The sequence below is a fragment of the Stegastes partitus genome, unplaced genomic scaffold (genome assembly GCF_000690725.1).
Source record: "Stegastes partitus isolate 25-593 unplaced genomic scaffold, Stegastes_partitus-1.0.2 Scaffold388, whole genome shotgun sequence".
NCBI classification, from domain to species: domain Eukaryota; kingdom Metazoa; phylum Chordata; class Actinopteri; family Pomacentridae; genus Stegastes; species Stegastes partitus.
In genome coordinates, this window is record NW_007578119.1 from 289866 (window position 1) to 310534 (window position 20669).

Below are 20669 nucleotides of genomic sequence, written 5' to 3' on the forward strand. Positions count from 1 at the left end.
CATTTTATATGTAAAGAATGATCAGCATTCATGGTGTCAGATTTGAGCACTTGTTTGCTCGGTACTTCACATTTTCATTTCCTAAATGCACTCTAAGTAAAGAGACAGTTACACTTTGTGGTGATGAGTGTTTGTATTGATCCATTCTGACTATCACGTGCTCTTAAACCTTAAAGGAGTGTTTCAGCCACCTGAACAGTGTTACCTGATTCATTGTTAAAAATCAGCAACACTAAAAAAGCGAGGAGAGAAAAACGAGGGATTTTACACCAAGAATATGCAAATCAGAAATTGTGGTAGTCTAGTGTTTTGTGTGACATAAAATAAGGCCTGTTAACTTGTACTGTATATTAACAAACAAAACATGTCAAAACCTTTTGTCATGGTGGAATAAACAGTACTCGGTATTGAGCTGTAGCAGGTGCAGGACGACTGGAATCTGCAATATGTCCACTAGATCAGGGGTTCTCAACTGGTCTCACCCTGGGAAACACATTTTCCCATGGTCATTAACCACTACTCGAAAATAAAGTTTTGGCCTAATCAGGCCATTTGTTGAAGTTAATGAGACAGTTGGGCACGTGCTTGACTCTTGATTAGAGTTTCAAAGTCTGGGGTGATGGTAGACAGAGCTGCTCTCATTTGGAGATCAAAATTGATATACCAATTGCAGCACAGCGAACCAATAGTTGGCTATTCGCCTATTCGTGTCCAGCCCAGTACGAAAATCCACATTTTAAATCCTCCTGGTCACATTTGCCATCTTGCATCCCAACATCAACACAAACTTAAAATGAACGTTGAACTATGGTTACCATGCCTGTCCAAATAAAACTTTTTTCAAAATAAGTCCAACCTGAGACATTATGTATTATTTGTTGGTAACGAATGTGATGTACATTTTGCATGCACGTCTGCGCAACCTGTAAACACGAAGCTGCTGTTTCTAGGTACCACAATGATGTTGACAGACTTTGCACTTAGAACCTGACAACTGGNGCTTAAAGTATCAAATACCTGAACACTTTGTTTTGTTTTTCTTACAATTACTGCTTTTGTTGTCAAAAGACTATTTCGTGTTATAAAGATTTCCATCGTGACTTGCTACATAAGCAATATCCGCCTGGCTGATACAAAATGCCAGTCAGATGGATTTCGTTAATGTGTATTTTGTAACATGAATTGTTTACTACGGTGGCAAACTTGGGCAAATGGTGTCCCTGGACATGAAACAATAGATAAAATTTCGTGACTATTTCACGAATTGCCATGAGACTGGGTTGGCTTTCCCTCAGCTACGTGGAAGCAAATCAGGCTCATCTGATTCTAAATTTTAAAAGCTGTTGAATTTCTCATGTTAAAGTTTGTTGCCATCAAACCTGAATTATTTTGTCTGAATTTAACCATAACAAAAACGGTACTTTTTTTCTGTTAAGTTNGGCTTTAAACATTTTTAAAAGAAATTAAAGACATCTAAAGGAAATTCAAACTCAATTAAATTTAGGAAACCTCCCTGATAAATGTGTGTTTTTAGAAGGCAATGAAAGAGCCAACAGTTTGTCTGTTTTAGTTTTCAGCTCCAGTCCCTAGACCAGACGAAAGGCTACCATCAAAGTGTGCACGAGTGCATACAGTAATAAAGGGTCATAAATATAGGTGGGAAAGATGACATGAAAGGCCTTAAAAAGAACCAGTAAAATCTTAAAATCTGCCTTAAATCATACTGGGTGAAAAGCACAGCAGCTGAGTTCTGTGCAGTCTGAAGAGATTTTTGGTTCAGGGCAGGTTAAAGGGCTGTTGCAGTAAGTAAAGAGATAAAGGCATATGTCTCTTTAAAGGTCAAAACAGATTGTACCAAATAAGTTCTAGATCCGCAGTGACTCGAGGTATAGTGTCATAAAAGCATCGATTCATGATGTTTTCTCCAGATTTCAGCAGCCCTCAGCACCCAGTGGTCAGCCCGCCCAGAAATATCAAGAAAACCTGAGTGCCAAATTTACAGTGAGTACATCTCCAAGCACCTTTAACTAGTAACTATATCAAATTAAATGATTACCTATCATTCTGGACTTTGCCTTATTCAGACCGCTCTGTTTAACTCACTAAACCTCCAGACAGACAGATAAATCACATGAATCAACATTCAACTGCATTCAATTTGTTGTTATTTTCCAGGTGGTTCGGATGAACATTTACTCTTTGGTGGAAAAAGAGCTGAAGAATTGCCAAAAAATACTGAGAGCAGATTACCCAGAATGCTTGGAGAAGCAGATGGATGATGAAGACATGATGGCTGGTGAGGTGGAGGAGCAGACAAAGGGTTGCAGAGAGGCAGTGATGGAGGTGATACGGCACTGCCTTAGGAAAATGTCTGAGGAAGAACTGGCTAATACCCTACAGAACAGTAAGGAGCTTTAGAGTTCTGAGACATTTTGAACATATTTTGTGTTTCCATTTAAAAAATTTAAGTATCTGGTTAGAAATCCTTTAAATGACTTCTGTCATTGGATGTTTTAAAAACATTTTTCTGTTAATTACTGAAAGTCCTGTCTCAGTGTTTAGTAGTATAATAAAAATAAAAACAGAATGCACATCAAAAACAGTGCAAAGGCAATGCATCAAATGTTTCAAGAAGTTTGAAAACTTATGAACATTTTGAATTTGATGCCTGCAAACACGTTTCAAAAAAGTTAAGACGGGGAAAGGTGGCAAAATAAATGAAATGAAAATGAAATGAAATGAAAAATACTTTATTCATCCCAGAAGGGAAATTCAATTAAATAAATTCAAATAAAATAGTGATAAAGCACCCAAATACTACACCAAATATTTGCTGTTAAGCAAGTCAAGCTGTAAAGTTGTTGGTTTTTCTTGATCTCAAATTGACAAAAAATTACCAAGGTTACCCTTGTTTTGTTTTGTAAGTGTGTCTTTGATGACACAAGCACACTGTGTTTATTGTGTGGATACAAATACTACTAGGGATTGGCAGAATTGTTAGTAGGATGCATTCATTGTATTTGAAATTGATAGCATTATCCTTTAGAATTTCTCAATTTTCTTTTGGATATGTCCCTAATTTCATTTATTGTTTGTGTTAGGAGCTCAAAGTGCAGAGTGTCGACGTAGACTTAAGTCTAATCTAAAGAGGAGGTTTCACCGTGTGTTTGAGGGGATTGCTCAGCCAGGAAAAAAAGCACTTCTGAATGAAATCTACACTGAACTCTTCATATCAAAGGGAGCCACTGGAGAAGTCAATGATGAACATGAGATCAGACAAATTGAAAATGCATTCAGGAAACCAAAAAAAACAGAAATAACTATCAAATGTAAAGACATTTTTCAGTCCACAGTTGGAGGAGATCACCCAATCAGAACAGTGATGACAAAGGGAGTGGCTGGCATCGGGAAAACAATGTTAACACAGAAGTTCACGCTGGATTGGGCCGAAGACAAAACCAACCAGGACGTACTCTTTATATTTCCATTCACCTTCAGAGAGCTGAATGTGCTAAAAGAGAAAAGCTTCAGCCTGGTAGAACTAGTTCATTACTTTTTTGCTGAAACCAAAGAAACAGGAATCTGCAGCTTTGAACACTTCCAGGTTGTGTTCATCTTTGACGGTCTTGATGAGTGTAGGCTTCCTCTGGACTTCAACAACAATAAGACCCTGACTGATGTTACAGAGTCCACCTCAGTGGATGTGCTGCTGACAAACCTGATCAGGGGGAAGCTGCTTCCTTCTGCTCGCCTCTGGATAACCACACGACCTGCAGCAGCCAATCAGATCCCTCCTGAGTGTGTCGACATGATGACGGAGGTCAGAGGGTTCACTGACCCCCAGAAGGAGGAGTACTTCAGGAAGAGATCCAGAGATGAGGAGCAGGCCAGCAGGATCATCTCCCACGTTGGGACATTACGGAGCCTCCACATCATGTGTCACATCCCAGTGTTCTGCTGGATCACTGCTACAGTTCTAGAGGAGCTGCTGAAAACCGGAGAGGGAGGAGAGCTGCCCAACACTCTGACTGAGATGTACATCCACTTCCTGGTGGTCCAGGCCAAACAGAAGAAGGTCAAATACGATGGAGGAACTGCAACAGATTCACACTGGTGTCCTGAGAGCAGAAAGATGATTGAGTCTCTGGGAAAACTGGCTTTTGAGCAACTGCTGAAAGGAAACCTGATCTTCTATGAGTCCGACCTGACGGAGTGTGGCATCGATATCAGAACAGCCTCAGTGTACTCAGGAGTGTTCACACAGATCTTTAAAGAGGAGAGTGGACTGTACCAGAACAAGGTGTTCTGCTTCGTCCATCTGAGCGTTCAGGAGTTTCTGGCTGCTCTTCATGTCCATCTGACGTTCGTCAACTCTGGAAAAAATCTGCTGTCAGAAGACCCAATGACCCAGGTCTATCAAAGTGCTGTCGACGAGGCCTTACAAAGTCCAAATGGACACCTGGACTTGTTCCTCCGTTTCCTCCTGGGCCTTTCACTGCAGACCAATCAGAGTCTCCTACAAGGCTTGTTAACACAGACAGGCAGTCACTCACCAGCAGAAACGGTTCTATACATCAAGAAGAAAATAAGGGAAAATTCCTGTCCAGAGAAAAGCATTAATTTGTTTCACTGCCTGAGCGAGCTGAGGGACCGTTCTCTAGTGGAGGAGATTCAGCAGTACCTGAGTTCAGGGAGTCTCTTCTCAAACAGAGTCTCTCCTGATCACTGGTCAGCTCTGGTCTTCATTTTGTTGTCTTCAGAGAAAGACCTGGATGTGTTTGACCTAAAGAAATACTCGGCTTCAGAGGAAGCCCTTGTGTGGCTAACGCCAGTGGTGAAAGCCTCCAAAAAAGCTCTGTAAGTAGACACATGTCCAGTCAGATTAAATGTTGCCTCTGCAGTCAAGGAAAGAATACATAATTCCAAGCATTTTCTTTTGCATTTTTTATTGCTGTTCAGGTTAAATGGCTGTAAACTCTCACAGAGAAGCTGTGAAGCTCTGGCTTCACTTCTGAGCTCTAAGTCCTCAAATGTGAAAGAGCTGGACCTGAGTAACAATGACCTTCAGGATTCAGGTGTGAAGCTACTATGTGATGGTCTGCAGAGTCCACACTGTGCTCTGGAAACTCTCAGGTCAGGATGTAGTTATAATAAAAATTTAAAAAAAAAAACCCTGGATGTAAAAAAAAAAAAACTATTAATTATAATAAATGTTCAATGTGTGAATTTACTGACTAAATCTGTTCCCTTTAGGCTGACAGGCTGTAACCTGTCTGAGAGAAGCTGTGAAGTTCTGGCTACAGTTCTCAGCTCAGAGTCCTCGAGTGTGAGAGAGCTGGACCTAAACAACAACGACCTGCAGGACTCAGGCGTGAAGCTACTCTGTGCTGGACTGAAGAGTCCACAATGTGCTCTGGAAACTCTCAGGTTAGGATTCTGATGTCTGTGTTTGACATAGTGGTTGTTACATTGTGTTTTTGTTTCCTCAATAAAAGTGGCAGCATTAATGTGCTGAAGAGATTAGCTGTCAATGGAGGCTGGTGTTGTGTGATGGATCACAGGGGTGTACTACAAAGCAAACACAACATAGCCAAGCTTTATTTGCTGCCTCGACGAAACCCCAGGGGAAACCCAACTTCCTTGGGTAACCACATCTTATGTCTTGCGTCTGTGCTGTCGGTCTGCTTCCATAAGGACAAGAAATGCCACCTTATTGTGGTGAAAGGGTTTGAGTGTCCCTGTGATCCTGGGAGCTATGTTGTCGGGGGCATTGCCTAAGGTTGGGTCTCACAAGGTAAATTGGGCCTGGTGGAGGGACCAGACAAAGAAAGATTACATCTCTGCAACTGCGTATTGTGGAGGGGAAAAACTCTGTCTGTTGTTTGTGCTAAACCTCTGAATAGCAGCTCAGAGTACCTGGCTGTCTCTAGGTGGTGTCCTGGAAGGGGTTCTGCTTGGAAACTCCATAGTTCTCCTGGAAGACTTCAACACTCACATGGGAAACAATGGAGAATTGTGGAGGGGAGGTAATTGGGAGGAACTGCTTGCCTGATTTGAACTGGAGTGGTGTGCTGTTATTGGACTTCTGTGCTAGTCATGGATTGCATAAGTTGTGTCTTAAGTGTACCTGGTACCAGAGCACCTTGGGCCAAAGGTTGATGATCGACTTTGTAGTTGTGTCATCTGACCTGCGGCTGTACATTTCGAACACTTGGGTGAAGCGAGGAGCAGAGCTGTCAACTGATCACCACCTAGTGATGAGTGGAATCTGATGAAAACATTGTTTTATCAAGAAGCATTCAACCAGAATGACCCAGAAAGCTAAGAACAAACTAAACTTTTTTTTTTTTCTGACCTTTTTGCCTTTATTAGTCAGGATAGTGAGAGAGCGAGACAGGAAAGTGGGGAGAAGAGTGGGGGAGGACCTGCAGCAAATGGTCAGGAGCAGGACTCAAACCCATGACCGCTATAGCCCCTGTTTATGGGTCGCCAGCTCAACTAGGTGAGCTATCGGGGCACCCTAAACAAATCTTTTTGCTATCAGCTACAGCAACTTTAGCCTTACTGACCACCATGCTATTAAAAATGATAACAAAGTTGTGCTAATTTGCTTTCAAATTGTGTGACCGAATCCTTCTTTAGCTTTAGGTAACCCAAAAATGTTCTAAATAGGTTTTATAATTGAAGCAAGTCAAGACTGCATGTGTTATATTTGACAGGATCCTCTGTAGTTCATTAAGGGTCTTTTTTCTCAAATTGTATTCTTTGTAAATGTGTTAGTTTTCATGTAAACTGGCAAGGATCAAAGCATTTTGCACATTTGTCAAAATCAAAATGCTTATAATGTAACACTGACACGTCATTTCCACGAAGCTCTGTACACATATACATGCATGCCAACCAGAAGTTTATTCATTCCTATTGGAATCTCCATGCATGATGTGGAATGTGTCTGTAAAACGGAAAAACAAATTAGCTAATAGGCTGACAGGTTGTTTCGTTGCTTGTAATGTAAATCTGTAAAGAAATGCATTTCCTTGCATTGAACAACAGGGGCATAGTCTGTGTATTAGACGTAATTACTGTTTAATTACTACACTTGCAATGTAATCAGCGAAACTGGTGCGAGAACACCTTGTAAAGGGCCCTCAGGAATCAGTTCTGCACGCATAAAAATAGACCACAAGATGTGTGCAGCCCTTTTACATAGAATTGGGCTGTAAATATCTTGACCACCCTGTTGGCATTTGTTTTGATAGAACAAAACTGATGGTTGTTTTGTTACTTCATCCTTTACAAAGTGTAATCAGATACATTCTGCAGCAGGTCCACGCCATGAAAACTCCGCAGTCGTTACATATTCAATGCAATCAAGTCTCTGTTTGTGTTTTTGTGTGTTTCCAGGCTGTCAGGCTGTCTGATCACAAAAGAAGGCTGTACATCTTTGGCCTCAGCCCTGAGTGACAACCCCACCCATCTGAGAGAGCTGGACCTGAGCTATAACCATCCAGGAGACTCAGGAGTGCAGCAGCTTTCTGCTGGACTGAAGGATCCTCAGTGGGCACTTCAGACCCTGAGGTAGTGTGGCTTTTTGGATTAATTTAACCTGAGCAAGAATGAGAGCAAGAAGTTGTCACAGACTGCCTGCATATCCCCCCCAAACAAACTTGTTGAAAGTGAGAATGGAGGACATGAGATGTTAGTAGGTGCTATAACAGATTTTGAAGTTTTCATGAGAGCTTGTTTTATCACAATAGTTGCTCTAGAATGTACAGTTTCAGATTGGCATAACGACCAGAACAGATTGGTGTCATTGGCATAGAAGTCATAAGAGAAGCCATGATATAATCAAGGACCCTTTGGCCTGGAACAAAACCGAGTGGAGCTCAGGCTCTGCTCAGCTCCATGTTAAATCATGAACCTGATACAGTCAGTGTGTGATAGACACCAGTGGCATGTTTACTGGCTGACAGACAATGGAAAGAACATGAGTATGGCTCTAACTTTGTTTGTTTCTCCAGGATGGACAACTGTGGAGAGAAGAGGCTAGTACGTGGTGTAAGAAAGTGTGAGTGTTTAAAATTTACTTCATGAGGACATCACCATACATGGCTAACTATTAGGATACTTTTTGTTGCAGCATGTTGGTTGAAGTACAGTTAGGAATTTGTTTTCCTCTTTGCCTCAGTGATTTTCAGTAGTCTGGTTGATGGTATTCCTAAATGCTTCAGGAAAAAGCAACTGGACGTCTTTTTAGATTCCTCAAGATGTTTCACCTCTCGTCCAAGAGGCTTCTTAAGTTCTTAGTGACTACTGGATAGTCCCAGTTGTACTTCAGTCTTGAGGACAATATTGAGCAGCCTACCTACAACTAATGGATAAGGGACAGTCTTTTAAATGTGCTATGTAAATGACTTGACTTGTCGTATCAGGTACTTGTGTTGCAGTCTTGAGATCTCATGTTCGTTATCATTGAGTCATTCCTAACAAGGCAGATTTGCAGCCATTCACAGCTCAAGGCATGTGAGAACTGGGTCATTAATGGGCCATTAGCTGTGTGTTTTCAGGGTGAGAATAAACATGTAGGACTCCCAAGTAGTCAGTGAAAACTGAGAATGTTTCTTTTATTAGAAGTGAAACATCTTCAAGAACCAAAAAAGAAGTCAAATTGCTTTTTACTGAAGCACTTTTGTGTTTTTTCCCCCCACATCCATCTAAACAAATATATCCTCAAGATTAATCTCCCTCCAGCAGTAGAAAAGCTTCGGTTTGCATGTCATTTAAGAATAATCCCTGACTTTATCACACCAATCTTTGAGACTTTCAGTGACAATTGTGTTCAAATAACCTCTGTAGAACATCAGTCAAGCTTTATCCTGATGAACACTGCTGGTCCCATCCTAATGTTTGTATCACTAAATGATAAAATATTTAACAACTAACACTGTTATTCCAAGCTGTGAAATAAAATTTAAGTTTGCAAAAATTAATATAAGTACTGTCACCTGGGATTTTCAGATGCCTGTGAACTCACACTGGACCCAGTCACAGCACACCAAAACCTCAAGCTGATGGACAACAGCAACCAAAGGGTGATATTTAGAGAGGAGCAGTTGTGCTCTGATCACCCAGACAGATTCGACTTTTGGCCTCAGGTTCTGTGTAGAGATGGTTTGACCGGTCGCTCCTACTGGGAAGCCGAGTGGCTAGGAGACGTTTGTGCAGCAGTGACCTACAGAGGAATCAGAAGGAGAGGAGACGGGGATGAGTGCAGGTTTGGAGGGAGCGATCAGTCCTGGAGCCTGCGCTGTTCTGTTGACGGCTGCTTTGTTTATCACAATGGCAGAGAAACCAAACTCCCTTGCCGCTCCTTGCCTGCCTGTGACAGAGTAGCAGTGTATCTGGACTGTCCAGCCGGTACTCTGACCTTCTACAGAGTCTCCTGTGACACACTGATCCCCCTCCACACCTTTTACTGCACATTCACTGAACCTCTCTATCCGGCGTTTGGACTTGGATTCAGATGTTTGTCCACATCTGGTTCTAGGCTCCGGTCTGGTTCCTCTGTGATTCTGTGTTCTACAGAGAGCGCAGAAACAAGCGTCTGAGAAGTCTACGTATAGTCAAACCCTATATTGTTCATATTTTGATTTATAGTGATTTCTTTTTTGGCCAGTAGATTTCCTCTGACTGGAAGTGACAAACAAATGAGAACATTTAAATACAACAACAACAACTACTAACAACAACAACAATAATAATTTTTTTAAAGATTTTATTTTTGACAAAAAATGCTAATATATATAGATGTTGATCATTTTCACCATGATTTGATACTGTTGTGGATCATTCTTTTGCATGGATTCCATCTTTAGAAGTGTTTGTTGATGAGCTGCATTTTTATTGATATTTAGAGCTGCAGCAGACTTGATTATGACAACCAGATGTTCAAAAGCCACATTTCTTATTGGCTGCTGATCCACATCTGGACAGGGATGAAGACTTTGGTGTTGACTGTTTGGTGAATGGTCATAAATACGGTCGTGACTTATCGGATGCAGTTTTCTATTTTTGTAGGTAGACGTTGCATCAAAGCATGTCTGCAACTGGAAAATTAGCCACACCTTTATGCTGAAAGAAAAATGGAAAGCATCGCACCTTTACTAGCGTCACTGCACTGGCTACCTACAAAACACAGAATGAATTCTGGGGTTCTTTCATTTGTTTAACTGGTTAACTTCTCTGCTCCAACTCTACCTCCAGGCCTTGTAGATCCTCGTTCCTCCTCCATTAGACATGTTTAAGGAAAATCTGTTGGTCTTAACATTTTGGCATGTAAATTTATTTTATTTTAGAAATTGATCTAAAACGTTCTTGTCTTACTACCTTTATTTTGTTTTAGAAGTTTCTTGTCTTGTTTTTTTGCACATATTCTTGCTGTTGCTTGCTTGGTCACTTGAACTGTTGAATGAAAAAAAATGCTAAGTAAATAAACTCAGTTTGATTTACAGTAAGGCAATGATTTTAATTTAAGTATACTTTTAAGGACGAATGCCATGAATGTCTCATATTTATATTTTTCACTGAATAGTTTGGTGTTCATGACGATTGCTCTAAAAATGAGAAATTGAAAGAAGCAAGCTGGGCTTTACAAATGACCAGTTTCTGTGTTTTCTAATGTCTTATAGTCGTATTTATGCATGTGTGTGTTTGTATTTCAATTGAATGCACTGCACTGTTGCTGCAGGACGCGCTAACAATGTGTGCAGTCAAAGCTGCATCACATCATAGATGAAGCTTTGACGACCTCTGGTGGAGCAAAGACAAAACGATATACTTCTGCATCAGGGGAACTTTAATTCAGAAAAGGAGTACAGTGCAGTCCGTTGTTTAAAAATACAAAAAAAATAACATTATTATAGTCTTCAACAGCTGTGTGAACTGTTAATTACAATACAGACTCATGTGACAAGTATAAAATATTAACAAGCAAAAAAAACAAGTAGCATCAACATTACTTCATATAAAAGTCCTTTTCTTTTTAGAGATACTGGCAGTGATTTCTAACCACACACACACACACACACACACACTCTACTGTGGACGGGTTTCAAAGGTTTCTGAGAACATGTTTTTTTTTTCCAGTCCTGCAGCAGAAACAGAAAATGCTGTTTAGGTATAAGCATATAGTCAGAATTTTCATATGTACCCATCACATCAATGAGGAAGATGTTGTTCACTTTGCTACATTCACTTAGTTTGACTTTCACTTTTTTCCTACAATTTTTGCTGCATTTCCTTCTTTATGTGATCTGAGAAGATAGAAATTCCCATAACAGGAATTGTAGGTTCTTCACTGTCACTATTTTCTGTTTTAATATTTGACTTAAGAAAGCCAAAGTGTAGGTAAGAATTATTTTAATCAACCTGCTGATATTCAGTGACAGAGTCTTGGCTCCTTCTACTCCACAATACCAGCATTGCTGAGGTAAACTTCGTTGACCAGTAGGGAGTTTGTCTGGTCAGTGTGTGGAGTTACACCAGTCTGCTGGATGAACTGCTGCAGTTTACAGTGTCTCAGCTCCTTGTTCAGCTCCTCGATCGTCCCCAATCTGTCCTAGAGGACACAAAAGATTTTATATTATCAGACGGCATTGTGCTGAATTCAAGAAACCTATACGTTTTACTTCTTACACAATGTAGTTTATTTAGAGATGACAGTTCTTTGTGTTTCAACAGTTTCTGGCTCTGGTAAATAATGTCATTTTGGTGGTTTTATTTAAACACAATCTTCCCTTTCCCTTTCCCTTGGGGGTTCCATGGATCATTTGGGTCTGACGTGCTTCTGTCATAAGCTCTGGCGTGACGGAGCCCTTCGAGAGAATCTTAGATGATGGATAGAGTTATACCTTTACCCTTTCCTCTGCAGTTTGTAGCTCCCTCTGCGTCTCTGACAGTGTTGCATCCAGTTCTTCACCCAGCTGCAGCCGGTTGTGGAGCTCCTGCTTCAGGGGCCTCAGGGCCTCGTCTGGCTGTGGTGTTCCCGCCCGAGAGCTCTGGCTGTGGGCTGTAAGCTGCAGGTCCTGCTCGAGATGTGCAGAGCGACTTTGGAGCTCCCTGATCTTGTAACTCTGATCATCTATGGACGAGTGTATCTGGTGCAGACGCTTGTGCATATCTGTTGATTAAAGTTTCTCGTTTTAATAACGCCAAAGGATGAAGATGCTTGCTTAAATGTGTAAAATGTAAACAGATTTACCTCGTTCCCGCTCTATCTCTTCCTGTAACTGTTCCTCCCAGGGCTCTGCATGCGTCAGCTCTGCCTCGGTCTGCCTCAGCCGCTGCTCCAGTTCCTCCAGTTCCTCTGCAAGGCCTGGAGTCGGACTTGGGGCTGCAGCAGAGTACCTCTCCCACTGCTCTGTCTCTCTCTCCAGAGCTTGAAGCTGAATATCCAGGTCCTGCAGCCTCCTCTGTTGCTGCAGAATCTGCCTAAACACCTCCTCTTTGGAGGCCTTCGCAGAGTTTGGAGGGTCTATGAAAGAAACAGGAGAAGCCCGGGGTTCAGGCGAGGCTCTGGGCGACGGAGACCAGCCTCTGTCTGGTTTAGTCCTTTTAGGATAGGTCGAGGGTCCCAGATTGAAAGTGAAGGCCTTTTGCGGCTCTTTGTGGTGTTTGAGGGGCTCTGGTTCTGATGGTCTGGGCAGGGGGAGGCGTCTCACTGTGGAGGGTGTGTTTGGACCCTCACTGAGGCTGGGACCGGTCCTCCGCAGGATGAACTGGACCTCTGCAGCCTGCTGTCCCAGCTGAGCCAGCTGCTGCAGGGGACAGTCTTCAGCCACCAAGTGTCTCTCATTCGCTCGTAGCTTCAAGATAAGAACGTACCGGCCTGTCTGACCTGTGCACAGCAGACACACACAAAGGACTAATATTTAACAACACAATACAGTACAACCTGACAAACAGCTGACTGCTGGCAGGGTTTACATTGGCCAGAAGGCTATTGGCGAAGGCATCTGTTTACTGTAACATAATGTACTGTTACACAATAACAGGTTCAAAGAAAGGTTAAAACAGCAGCACACAATGTGAAATAAGCCTTATTTCCTGGTATTTCCTTGTGTTTACCATAGTTTGTCTGTTCTGACAGGTTTTAGCTGTTCTAAATTTTCTTCAAACAGTTTATATTTGTTTTTTGTTTTTTTTAAATCTTTGTAGCTGTGTTCTGTTTTTGACTTTTAGCTGTTTTGAATGGCATTCTAGCTGTTTCATTTGTGTTTTACTTTTTTTAAGCTCTACTCTGCTGTTGTCTGTCTTCATTTGTACTCATGCCCTCACTGACCTCTTGAGATTAATACCAGTGGTGTCATGTTAAAAATTGCTGCAAGAGCACTTTAGATTTGTGTACTGGTGTGTCAGAAAAGACGACTAACATGCTCAGAGTCTTAGATTATCTCCACCACAGTTTGTAGTGTTTACAATGAAAAAGGGCCTAATGAACACATTCTAAAACTGATGCTATTCAAGGAATAGCAAATGAAGATAAAACTGTAAAGTCTGTGCTAAGGGGGGTGCTATCAGACATATTTAAAAGAAAAACTTTTTCATGAAGTAAAATGTGTTTATAATGACGTGGCCGAGCCTATGTTGAATGATGGTAACACTAGAAAACTTACCAATTGCTTGTGCGAGAGCTATGACGACGTCCTGACATGAAGTGGTCAGTGACAGGCCACAAACCACTCTGACCACACCCTCCACCCACACCTTCAGCTCCATCACTCGCTCTCAGCACCGCCTGTGACCTGCAAGGAGATGAACACATGAGTAACCGAATCAGAAAACATCATTGTAAACCAAAAAAAATAAAAATCACTGCAAGAGATGTCCAGTGGAGAAGGGTATTAAATAGCTGTTGTAGATTCTGAATGTCATCCTGTTTTACACAATGCCACCAACTTTAACAAACCCCTCAGGAAGAGTAGGACAACATTCCATAAACCTGCACTAACAGGTTGCACATATGCAGCACTACATGATGGACACACTTGCTGCTGACCTGGGATTTCTGGCCTATGACCCCACTGTCTACGTGTCCATTATCATTTCCAACATATTGCATGCTTGGTTGTATCATGGGCTGCAAGGTGGCTCGGTGGTTGGCATTGTTGCTTCGCAGCTAGAAGGTCGCCGGTTTGCATCCAGGTGAGGACACCCAGGATCTTTCTGCATGGAGTTTGCATGTTCTCCCAGTGCAGCGTGGGTTCTCTCTGGGTTCTCCGGCTTCCTCCCACAAGGTCCAAAAATATGTTGAGGTTAATTGGTGATTCTAAATTGTCCGTAGGTGTGAATGTGAGTGTGCTTGGTTGTCTGTCTCTAAGTGTGGCCCTGTGATAGACTGGTGACCTGTCCAGGGTGTCCCCTGCCTTCACCCTAAGTCTGAGAAGTCCTAAGAAGAACTGGGAAGCATTTAGCATTTACTTCCAGGTGATAGCGGTGTCAATGTTATCAGTCTTGCTTTGCTGGAGTTGTGTCGCTAATAGGGGGCATGATGCAGGTTAAATTGACAATTTTAGCAACAGCCGACACTAAGAGGTAACAATGTACACAGATGTAAACAACTGCATTCCACTGAAGAGAGATAAGATCCTGGTTTGCACCTTTCTCACAGCAGAAATATAATAGCAGAAAGTAAACAGGTGTATTTACATTTCTGATGGCTGCATTCCATGTAGGGCTCACTGGACCAGTTTACTAGGACACATGCTCTAATTCCACCTGTGCTTTTCATACAATAAGTGCTGTGTAACGTATGATATCATGGATTTGCAACAGTGAAGTCTCTATGTGTCGGCAGCATGTTACTGTTGTAGCTGCAGCAGGTGGAGCAAGTTTTAACCACTAATAGGGCTGAACAATTAGTCAAGTCAGAATCTTGCAATTAGCAAATCGCAAAGACTGCACTTTACAATATACATTAGACAGTGCGTCTGACCCAGGGTTGAAGCTGTTGTGTCAGTGGTTTTCACAAATTCACTGCATCCTCCTTGTGCAACAGTCACACTTTTGGTGGTTTCTCATGGGATAATGCTTCAAGATGTTTTAAATCTTTATATTACAGAGTGAGTATTGAACTGAGGCAAGACCCTAAAACTTGTATTGCAATATCTGTCAGAAAAATCCTAATTTAATGTTTTCTCCAAATTGTTTAACCCTCGCTAATGTCTACCTACAGACACCTGAAATGTGAATAAGCCTACACATTGCTTTTTGTGGAGACCCCAAAAGGTTGGAAACCACTATTTTTTGTAACTATTTCTTTCAAATCTGCTATATAAATACTGGTGACTTGAATTGACTTTACTATTCGTTAATATGATGGCGTGCATTTCAGACTTATGCATATTGAACGAGACAGAAATGTTTCTAGGTCAAACCCAGTTAGACTGTTGTCGTAACTTTTACAGAAGAGTGAGCAAGGTGCTTATTCAGACATGAAGCCAACGTGTTCACATGCAGTGAGATCAACAGAAAGGCATGTATATCTGAGAGAGGCTTATGATTTTGCTGTGCTCGAAACATGTCATCTCTCTTTAAATTTCAGAATATTTTTCTCCTACAGTGGCCCAAATACTCAATAGATATCACAAAAGTATGCGAGAAAAGATTTTGGTGAGATTTGGTTAAACTGGCACTTGAATGCATTTTATTTGCCCTTGTCAGAATGATTAAATGAAAAGCATTGATAAGAAGCACTATGACCATTTTATCTGAACAATACGTTTAAATCAGGCTGCGTTACATTTATCAAAAAACACATTTTGTCATAAGAACATGGCAACTTTCTCAGCCTGCTGTTTCTGTACAAAAATGTAATCCATCTCCTGGATGATGTGTGTGAATTGAAGCAACCTGAAGGTGAAAACAAGTATAAGATGTCACTCTCTCATGATGTCACAATACAGAAGGGTGAACTGACACCCAATACTCATGTTGGGGAATTTTCTACTCTGGGAATTTTGGCACCAAAAGCTAGTGAGACAATGTAAGATAAACAACACACTGTTTGAAAGCAGTTGACACATCAGCAAATATTTTTCAGATACGTCTTTACTCTCACTGTCTCTCCTCACGTTTACATTCAAAAGCAGGCAAGACCAGTTGTTCCTTCAAACTGACTTTCATTTTACTTTTATTTATTCCTAAAGATCTTCGCGGAGAGTAACTAAACACATTTACTCCATTCACACTTATTAGGCGTACATAAAACAGCACACAGTGGATACACTGTGCGGTGTTGTTAAGCCAAACTAATTATTAACTAACCCTGGAGGTCCCTGTATCAGAACCAGACTTTATCTGTTGTAAACACTGAACTGGTGCCATTTTTCGAAGGTTGCTGAATGTGGTGATTTACTGAAGAGGCTGCCTTATGCAACTATGACTAAAATAGATGCAGCATTGTTGTGCTTCATTTCTGTTGCTTCAAATTTGGTAGAGTTGCTGTTGAGATTTTTTGGAATACATCCAATAGCATCAGTTTCACTGAGTCGTTGTAATAAGGCTATCATTTATTTTCCCATTTCGAAATTTGATTCAGTGGAAATGTAAAGTTTCAAATCTCACTCTAGCCTGGTGATAAGGAAATTAAGATTTATTGTTTAAGTGTCTCTCACAGATGCAGCCCGCAATTGTTCATTTAGGTCTCACAGTTGTTGTTGACCTACAAGATTACCAGACCTCTTCTTTGTTTGCATGTTTTATTATATTTTATTTAAATGAATAAAATAGTTGTTGTTTTTTCACCCCACCAATCTACACTCAGTTGTTTTGCTAGCTTAGTAGAGCCAAAAACTGAAATCTCTCACTTACAAAGGCAGTTGGAACCTTATTCAGCACTTTGGAGTTTGTGGTCCTCTTGGATAAGTTTCTACAGGCCTTGCACATCTGGATTTGGGCAGTTTATCTTATTCTATCAGCAGATCCACTCAAGCATGGTGAAATTGGATGGGAAACATCTAAACTTCAACCTTCAGGTCTGTCTACAGATGTTGTGTGGGGTTGAAGTCTGGACTCTAGCTGCACCACTCGAGGACAGTCAGAGACTCCTCTTAAAGCCACTCAAGAGTTGTCTTGGCTGCTTGCTTCAGGTCATTGTGGTGCTGAAATTATCCAAAATAGGGATTTGTCCTGACCAATCTCGCTGTCCCCGCTGCTGACAAGCAGCCCCATAACATGATGCTTGCTTGCCACCACCGTGCTTCAGTGTAAGGACGGTGTTAGCAGGTGATTAGCTGTGCCTGCTGTTTAGAAGACATAGTGTTTGGAGTTGTGCCCAAAGAGTTCCAGTTTTTATCTTATCAGATCAGACAGTCTTTTTCCTTGTTCTCTCGGAGTCTTTAAAATGTGGTTTGTCAAAATCCATGCGGGCTGTCATGTGTCTTTTACTTGGAATGGCTTCCTCCAGCTGAGATGATTGTCCTTCCAGCAGCTTTCCCATCTCTGCAGAGGATTTCTAAAGCTCTAGTAGAGGGACTGTCGGGTTCTTTATCACCACCCTGACCATGGATGTACTTGTTCGGTTACTCTGGTTGGACAAGCAACCTTGTTGGTGTTTCCAGACTTCTGAGTTATTGAGGCCACTGTGATCCTGGGAACACTCAGAGCTTTAGAAATGCTTTTATACCCTCACCCTGATCTATGTCTGCTCAGTTAAACCTCTTTATAGAGAGTTCTTGGATTTCAGGGCTCAGTCTTTGACATGCACTGTGATGCAGCAGTGGGGTCTTATATATACACAGGTGTACAACTTCCTCAACTTAACTGTACAAGCAATTCAGGTTGCCTCAGGTGGACTCCAGTAAGTAAATCTCAAAGATTATGAAAGCAAGTGAGACGTGTCGACACACAGTTGGAAGCCACAGCAAAACGCTATTATGGGATACTGAATGTAGAAAGATGGAATAAATGGCAGGTGTGCAAAAAGCAAAGGGGTCTTAATACTTCTTGAAGTGACTTTATTTTTGTCTTACGTTTGAGGAACCCTTAAAGTGCTCAGTTTACCACACAGGTAAGTGTATAATTTTAGAACAGGTGTGTGAAGTGTGGGAAGGTGTGTGTTTGTGTGCTTGTCACACATTTGCAGGAGAAGACACACAGGTTTGCTGAGTGCAGGAATGTGGCAGAACACGCTGACATTCCTGGAAGACTCAGGCTCCACCCACAAATACCTTCACTCTCTGTTTACTAGATTCCTCTGTTCAGCATCGGTTTCAGTCTCACCATCATTCAGAAAATTAATCAATTGGTGCTTTAAGTCCTCAGAGTCTTAGAAACTAACTTAATTTTTTTTTAATGTGGATAATCACAAATTTTACTCATCTAAATATATAAGACTTGAAAGTGGTGACAGCTCTCTTCATTTCTTGATAGAAAAATACTTGTTCGCCTTAAGAAGTGAGCTTTAAAAACCTTTTTGCTTGTATAAAAATATTAAGAAATGATAAAAATCTAATTCTCATAACGTCTTTGAGTGTATTGCCTGTTCTGTATTTTAAGCTCTGCAACTCCGATTAACTAAATCACATTTGTAAATTAGATTTCTTCATGACTTATAAACTAGGGCTGATTGATGGGATTGCTTTTTGCAAAATGAAAATGCTTATTTTAACTGAATTTGTAAACTTGATTTTATCTGTGCCTGTGTTTCTTCTCACTTTTAGTGAACTGATTGCAACTGACTCGACTATTTTGTCTGTTCTGATGCTGCTATGAATCATTTTAATGTTCTTAAGTGGAGCTGACCAAACTGCTCTACAGGTTACAAGACAGGAAACAACAAAACAACCGAAAATGGGATAAAAAATGTATTAAATCATAAAATAATAACAACTTGTAATATTAGTGTATGAAATATAAATTAAATATTACATAAAAAATTAATTTACAGTTAATTTAAAGAGGAATGACTGCTGGGTTCGTCTTGAATAGCTTAAATTTATAGACCCAAAAACAAAGTAGATTACATTTTTTTCAACAAGATAACTACTATCTCCCTGACTGAAGGTTAGTAGAGCTTTAAGAAGAATCTTAACACACTCACCTTCCAGCTGAAGCTCCTGTTTCATTGACAGTCCTTCTTCTTTCTCACCGTTGTGTGTTCAGGCTGGTGGGCAGCTGAGAGGCTGAGAGTCAAACAGTCACCTACAGACACACTTCAGCCGGGAGGAGGAGGAGGAGGAGTGAAACTGTGGAATGCAGCCCTGCTGGGAGTGCTGCATGAAAAGTGACGTCACTTTGAAAGCAATGAGAGGTAATTCGCTCCTATCGGGATAGCGCTCAAAGTGTAAAAATATTTCGCTCTGCTTGCCTCTTCATTTATCTTTTTGTGCAGAATTTGATTTGCACATTTAAATATTACATTTAATTTGAAATAGGATCAGCATCACTTTCTGAAACCCTCTGAGACTCAAGCGGCTTCTGGGCGTTTCTTTGCTCCTGTCACGTTTTTAATCATTGTGGGCTCACTTTTCACTGTTTCTAGTCTTTCATCTCTTTGGAAACAGAACATGTCTAGAAGAAGGCAGAACCCAAAAATGTCTTTTGTGCAGCGTAACACAGTTATAATGCCATACATCATGAAAAAATGAAAAGTCTAATTTGTTTTTCAAAATTAAAAAAAAAACTTGAAATCAACATGAACAACATTTTCAGGCAGTTTCTAGTACTGGTGGTGACTTGACATACGATACACATTTACCTGTTTACATTTTTACAACCTCTTCAAATTAAATATTTTTCAAACCACTCTGCACATCAGTTCTAGAAAGATATTTCATCACACGAATCCTCTAAAAACGTGCTGACAGCTTGTTCCTGTGTATAACACTTTTGAGCCATGCTGCATTTACTTTATTGATGAACTATGTTTTAATTTCCTCTCAGCCTCTCATGTCATCTCTTGTCTTTTCTGTGTTAACCCAGCTTGCAACTCAGCAAAATAGTTTCAGATTTTTTGTCACGTGTCAAAGGGTTTCTTGTTTTTTATTTGCAGGATCTGTGGCAAACAGTTTGGCAGTTGTTTGATGAAGACTTAGGTTTAAGCAATTTTGATAAAACATCACAATTTTAAGCTCAGATTTGAATAATTGTAGTGACGTGTCATTTTGGTGATTATTTTAAAAGATAACATACCCTTCAACCTCGCTGACAGGCTTTGGCGTTTCACATGGTTACTTTCTTCCATCTTCCTGTTTTTCTTTCACGCTTTCATGAAAATACCCAAAACCAAAATTGCAATGATGTTGTCACCTGACAAACTAAAGCTGTTCTTCGTCATGACTAGATTTGCTCTTGATATTACAACAGTCAGCAGAATTCCTTTTTACTTACTAAGTTAAGTTTCACACAGACATTTTACTTAGACTTGGGCAGTTTGACACTATTTTTTCTGCTATTTTTACTTTTGTAAAACGTTTGAGAACTTTCTCTGCTCCTGCTTGTGTCTCTAAACGGTGATGTCACTGTGACACTGAAACCGAGCTCCTCCCACTCTGCATAAGAGATAAAAAGAGGAGTGGTGGCATTCCACTCTGCCAAGTGTGTGTGTGTGTGTGTGTGTGTGTGTGTGTGTGTGTGTGTGTGTGTGTGTGTGTGTGTGTGTGTGTGTGTGT

General features: G+C 40.8%; 2 protein-coding genes across 7 annotated transcripts in view; one reads left to right on the forward strand and one right to left on the reverse strand.

Moving 5' to 3' along the window:
- Positions 1-10510, forward strand: part of LOC103359675 (protein NLRC3-like) — a 15718-nt gene extending 5208 nt beyond the window's left edge. For 3 of the 4 annotated variants that reach the window (XM_008285143.1, XM_008285145.1, XM_008285146.1), the window contains 7 exons: positions 1929-2001; positions 2176-2404; positions 3102-4857; positions 4960-5427; positions 7405-7578; positions 8022-8068; positions 9019-10510. In XM_008285143.1, coding sequence (XP_008283365.1) covers positions 1929-2001; positions 2176-2404; positions 3102-4857; positions 4960-5427; positions 7405-7578; positions 8022-8068; positions 9019-9608 — 3337 coding nt within the window. In that variant the 3' untranslated portion in view covers positions 9609-10510. The remainder of the gene's footprint in view (positions 1-1928; positions 2002-2175; positions 2405-3101; positions 4858-4959; positions 5428-7404; positions 7579-8021; positions 8069-9018) is intronic. The other variant, XM_008285144.1, reaches the window with a different exon arrangement.
- Positions 10511-10834: 324 nt separating this feature from the next.
- Positions 10835-19180, reverse strand: LOC103359674 (ras association domain-containing protein 8). 3 transcript variants are annotated; one of them, XM_008285140.1, is made up of 5 exons: positions 19100-19180; positions 13674-13802; positions 12260-12895; positions 11916-12178; positions 10835-11617 (listed from the first exon to the last, which is right to left on the reverse strand). In XM_008285140.1, exons 2-5 carry the CDS (start codon positions 13774-13776, stop codon positions 11462-11464), a joined length of 1158 nt encoding a protein of 385 aa, XP_008283362.1. In that variant the 5' UTR covers positions 13777-13802; positions 19100-19180; the 3' UTR covers positions 10835-11461. The 3 variants fall into 3 exon arrangements, with proteins under 3 accessions (XP_008283362.1, XP_008283361.1, XP_008283363.1); XM_008285139.1 differs by having other exon boundaries at positions 11910-12178; XM_008285141.1 differs by having other exon boundaries at positions 11487-11612.
- Between the last annotated feature and the right edge of the window lie 1489 nt (positions 19181-20669).

Excerpts from the sequence above, each read along its gene's own strand:
- LOC103359674 (XM_008285139.1), bottom strand. The coding sequence starts at position 13,776 with ATGGAGCTGAAGGTGTGGGTGGAGGGTGTGGTCAGAGTGGTTTGTGGC. Across the intron at positions 12,896-13,673 it reads AGCTCTCGCACAAGCAATTG|GTCAGACAGGCCGGTACGTT; the intron begins GTAAGTTTTCTA and ends TGCTGTGCACAG. Across the intron at positions 11,618-11,909 it reads CTGCAGAGGAAAGGGTAAAG|GACAGATTGGGGACGATCGA; the intron begins GTATAACTCTAT and ends TGTGTCCTCTAG.